The sequence below is a fragment of the Lactuca serriola genome, chromosome 9 (assembly GCF_051521515.1).
Source record: "Lactuca serriola cultivar US96UC23 chromosome 9, Lser_US96UC23_V15, whole genome shotgun sequence".
In the NCBI taxonomy this organism is placed as follows: Eukaryota; Viridiplantae; Streptophyta; class Magnoliopsida; order Asterales; family Asteraceae; genus Lactuca; species Lactuca serriola.
The window spans coordinates 206,149,180-206,153,890 of NC_136416.1; the positions used below are offsets into that span (position 1 = coordinate 206,149,180).

Here is a 4,711-nt window from a genome sequence, read left to right on the forward strand (position 1 = left end):
GTGGTGCATGTAATTAGCCGAGCTCAAGTAAATACTCCCAATTTACCCATACAAGTTATGTTATGATATGTTTATGAGAACTGCATGGTAGATTATGGATAAGGATCTAGGAAGGATGCCTTATGAGCCTGTTATATGTGTATGAGCTTGTAGATTTGCATGCTAGAATTGATCATCCAGTGGTAGGATAGCATGTTTATGTTATGCCTGATTATATGAACCTTTGAATTTCATGCTAGTACAAATTCCTAATTAGAGGACACAATGGTTTGATTGTATTATGTTGGTTAGATTTTCCAATGTATGAATGTTGCTTGCTTTGTGCTTTGTGGGATTCCTGGCGATACAAGTTAGCTACTAAGTGAATATGCTAAGTCACATGGGGCACAGGCCGGATAATCTCAGAGTGATGGATTTGACCCTATTACGTAGCTCTTGTTTAAGTCCAATCGTTCTAGGGATAAGTCTTTTACTCGAAGTATTATTTGATCTTTGTGGTATGTGGCTATATTCATGAGGTAGCTAGCTGACATTGATGGGAAATCCTTTAGTAGCTGAGGACTGGGTGGGGCGGAGATTACCCTAGGGCAAGCCTAGGATGGGATTAGTGTTGTGAGAACCCGAAATTTCTATCTTGTACAACCACCCAATTCAATCAAAGTCAAACTTGTTTCTGCTATCTTTTAGCACTGTTTAGAGTCAGTTTAAGTGTTCTAAGCATAGCACATTCAAGAATCGGGTGTTAGGAAGTATCTGTTTGATCCACTAGTGTACTAATCAAGTCTTTACTCCATCATTTGGAGTTTACGGCCACCCCAAAATGAGGTTACGGCCGTAAACTCATGTCGGCCGTAAACTCATGGCTATATATAAGAGTCTTGGCCATTTTTCAACTCTTTTATCACTTTCAACTCTAGAACTCAGCTTCTCTCTCAAACTATCATCTGATTTCCATCTAGATCTTCAAGATTATAAGTATTCCTTCCATTTGATTTATTGATATAATACTTTATCTAGTATGGATCAATGATTTCATCCATGAAATCACTTGATTTTGATAGATTTTCAAGTGTTCTTGGACCTTAATCACCCTATTAAGCTTCTATATCATAAGTACTCTTTCCTTAGCTTGATATATACTTGAATCACATGATAAACGCCTAGAAAACATCAAGAATTCAAGAACGAAAGGTGTTTACAGCCAAGACATTCTACCTTGGCCGTAAACCCTTATTATTGGTGCATAAGGACCATAACTTCTTCCTAAGGCTTAGACATGAGACTAGAACACTTATTGGAAGACCATTAGACCTTAAGGCACACTTTGGTACAAAATAGCATGAGTTTACGGCCATAAACTCATTGGTCCGTAAACCCATGGGCCGTAAACTCATGGGGGTATTACCATTTGGGTCGTAAACTCCTATGTGAGGCCCGACACCCCTGATATGAAACCCTATGTGGTTTAACACTTCATAACAAGTGTATCCTATTCCCTAAGGTTGTTCCAATTCCAGATTAGTTGTTATAAACACAAATTAGATGCATATATGTATCATTATATGATAAATAGGATCTGTGTTTATGCTCAAGTCTTCACTTGGCACTTAGCATCCTATACCACTTGTTCATCCAAACCACTCACTACAGGTGAGTTCATACCCCTTAATCTACCTTTTAAATAATTTTAAATGCTTTTATGGGGGGCGGGGGGGAATACAAGTTGAAACATTCTAGTTATTATATCAATCACATGTGATTAATAACTAGAACAAACATATAGATTTTTTATTACTTTCAAACTGCTATCAAACACATGGATTTCAAATACTTCAAAATGTTTAATCAAATTCTTTTATATACTAAACTCTTTATCAAACTTATATATTGTCAAACCTATGTCTAATGCATATATATTTATATAAGTAAGGTTGGAAGGACTTATGATTGATAACTCACTTTATTTCCCGTTCCTTGTTTGGTTGTGGACTTAGAGTACCCTGTTGTTTGTCCGAGTGTTGTTTGATCCTTAGTTATATATTATGTATATATGTCTAGACATAAAAGCTTTTATCTCATTTCATGAAGGGTCGAGTATGTGGTTTGGTCTAGGCTTTCTATTGTATAGGGTCCATTGAGTCATTTTTATGTATTTTGGGGGGTGTTTGGGAGTTTACGGCCAGGGTTGGTGTTTACGACCGTAAAACCTATTTGCGGCCAGTGCCTTCTATATATAGGGATTGTCTAGGTCATTTGTGGTTGTTGTTCGTCTAGTGTTCACGACCAAAAGTATTTGAGTTGTACCAGACGTTTTGATATATAAACGTGTGCAAGCTTGATTTTATTCTTCTTCTACTCCAATTCTTGTTATATTGATTGATTGCTTGCTTGATCATTGGTTAAGATCCCTTTTCAGGACCTTACAATTGGTATCAGAGCAAAACCGATGTCAAAACATCTTTCAATCAAGTTTTCGGCCAAACGATATTAACTTCATCACTATTCGAGATTGCTTTGAGTGATTTCGTGACAAGAGAGGATCGAATATGATCAAATCACTATTTTTCGTCAACATTCTGAGAGTTTACAGCCACATGTTTACGACTGTAAACTCCTATATACGGCCGTAAACTCAAGATCTTCAATAACCGTGAAATGTATTTCAACCGTGAACTCAAGAATCTCCGTTGACCGTGAACTCCGTTTGACCGTAAACTCCATTTGATCGTGAACTCTGTTTGATCGTAAACCCCATCGTAAACTCCGTTTACGGCCGTAAAGACCTTTGACCGCAAACCAACATCTGATTTTTCTTATTTTTAATCATTTTGATTTAAAATTAATTAAATTAAAATGGACCCTCAAAGTCAAGCACATCATCACGAACTGGACTCAGTTATGGGAACAACCACGTGAATTCCAAGATTGCTGTCTGTAGATGGGTTTCCTGAATGGAAATACGGAATTGAAAAGTACATCAAAATGAAAGACTTCGAGATTTGGCGAAGCATTGTCAAAGGTCCAGTAAGAATTACTACCACTGTTACGGGACAACAAGTCGACAAAGCAGTTGAAAACTATACTGATGAGGATTTTGAGAAAGTTGAAGAACAGGAACGGCCTTTAGCCACTCTGACTATGGCTTTATCTCCTGATATATCTCAGGGTTTTAGAGAATATACTTCAGCAAAAGCTTTGTGGGAAGCCTTGATCGAGGTCTATGAAGGAAATGAAGACATGAAAGAAAGTCGCCAGGATATGCTACGACATAAATTCAATATGTTCAACTATATTCCTGGAGAAACCCTGGAGGCTCAGCTACAACGATTTACCACTCTCACTAATGAGATGAATATAGCTGAGATATTCTTGACCAAGTCCGAGATAAATAAAAAGCTACTGAATGGACTTCCGAAATCATGGGATATAAATGTAGCTGTTATCAAGAAGACAAAAGATCTAAATCGTCTCACTCTTGCTGAAACAATGGCGATTATCAAGGCCTGTGATCTTGATGATAAGCATCGAGAAATTTATCATGTGAATTCCTATTCGACTGCAAATCTCGGGATTTCTTAAAACAATGCTCTTTCATCACTCATCTCCTCGTCAGGTCAAGCGTTCGCTGTTCAACAACCTTAGATTCAGACTTTTACTACTCTATCAGCAACATCTCTTCCCGCTGTGTCATCCATGTCTCCATCTGTTGCTCCACAAGCTGTTCCCTCCTCCAATATACCAGTTGTGGTTTCTTCCTCAAACTCCAAAGAAAATGATGAAAATCTTGCTCTTGCCACTGGACTTGTCAACTATTACAATGCCCTTTTAGCCGGAGAGCTCGTAACTCAATTATCATTTTCTGATATGGATCAAATTCATCCAGAGGATGTGGAAGAGATGGACATTACGTGGCAAATAGTTATGGCAGTATTCAGGGCGAAGCAATTTGGAAAGAAAACTGGAAAGAACAACTAGTGAATGAATGCTGACAAGAAGGTAAGGTTTAACAAAGGAAAGCTATGTTGTTTCAACTGTCACGAGCCATGTCATTTTGCTCGTGAGTGCCCGAAACCAGATCAAAGGATGAACAATGACAAAACAATGGTCGTTGTGGGAAATAATCGTCGAGGTGTTGCGGTCAACAGTGAGACTGCAATGGTTCCTCAATCATTTGATTGGGAGGAGCAGATTCAGGCTCGTAATATTTCAGGACCTGAAAATGCTCACTTGGCCCAAATTAATGATGAAATTCCTGTGAAGAATGATGAGGTTGATCCAAAAGAAAAGATGATGGAGATGTAGTTTTCCCTAATGGTATCTTCTACCTCAGAATCCAACAATCCAACAAGAATAAGCTAAGTTTGTCTTCTTGTTCTCAAGCATGCATTGATTATGTTAAAATTCTTCGTGAGGAAATAGAATCATTACGTAGAGAAGTTGAGGACCTAAAATATGAAGGTTATCAACTCAGAAAAGGACAGAAACCCCTAAAGGACCAATTAGAACCAAAAACCAAAGACTTTAGGAAACTTCAGGAAGACTATAGCAACAAATGTGAAATTTATGACTATGTCATGAGACAATTTGCTGAAATGACTGCTGAGCTTGACACATTAAAAGGAAAATTTGAAACTGCAAATTTTGATTTTAGAAAATTTGATGTGTCAAGCGAAGTAGTTGCTGCCCCTAGCTCTAAATTGTGTGTCGGATA

At 37.8% G+C, this 4,711-nt stretch overlaps 1 protein-coding gene across 1 annotated transcript; it reads left to right on the forward strand.

Moving 5' to 3' along the window:
• The first annotated feature begins 2,982 nt into the window (after positions 1 to 2,982).
• Positions 2,983 to 3,579, forward strand: LOC145076491 (uncharacterized). Its single transcript, XM_079022350.1, has one exon. It carries the CDS (start codon positions 2,983 to 2,985, stop codon positions 3,577 to 3,579), a length of 597 nt encoding a protein of 198 aa, XP_078878476.1.
• Positions 3,580 to 4,711: the final 1,132 nt, after the last annotated feature.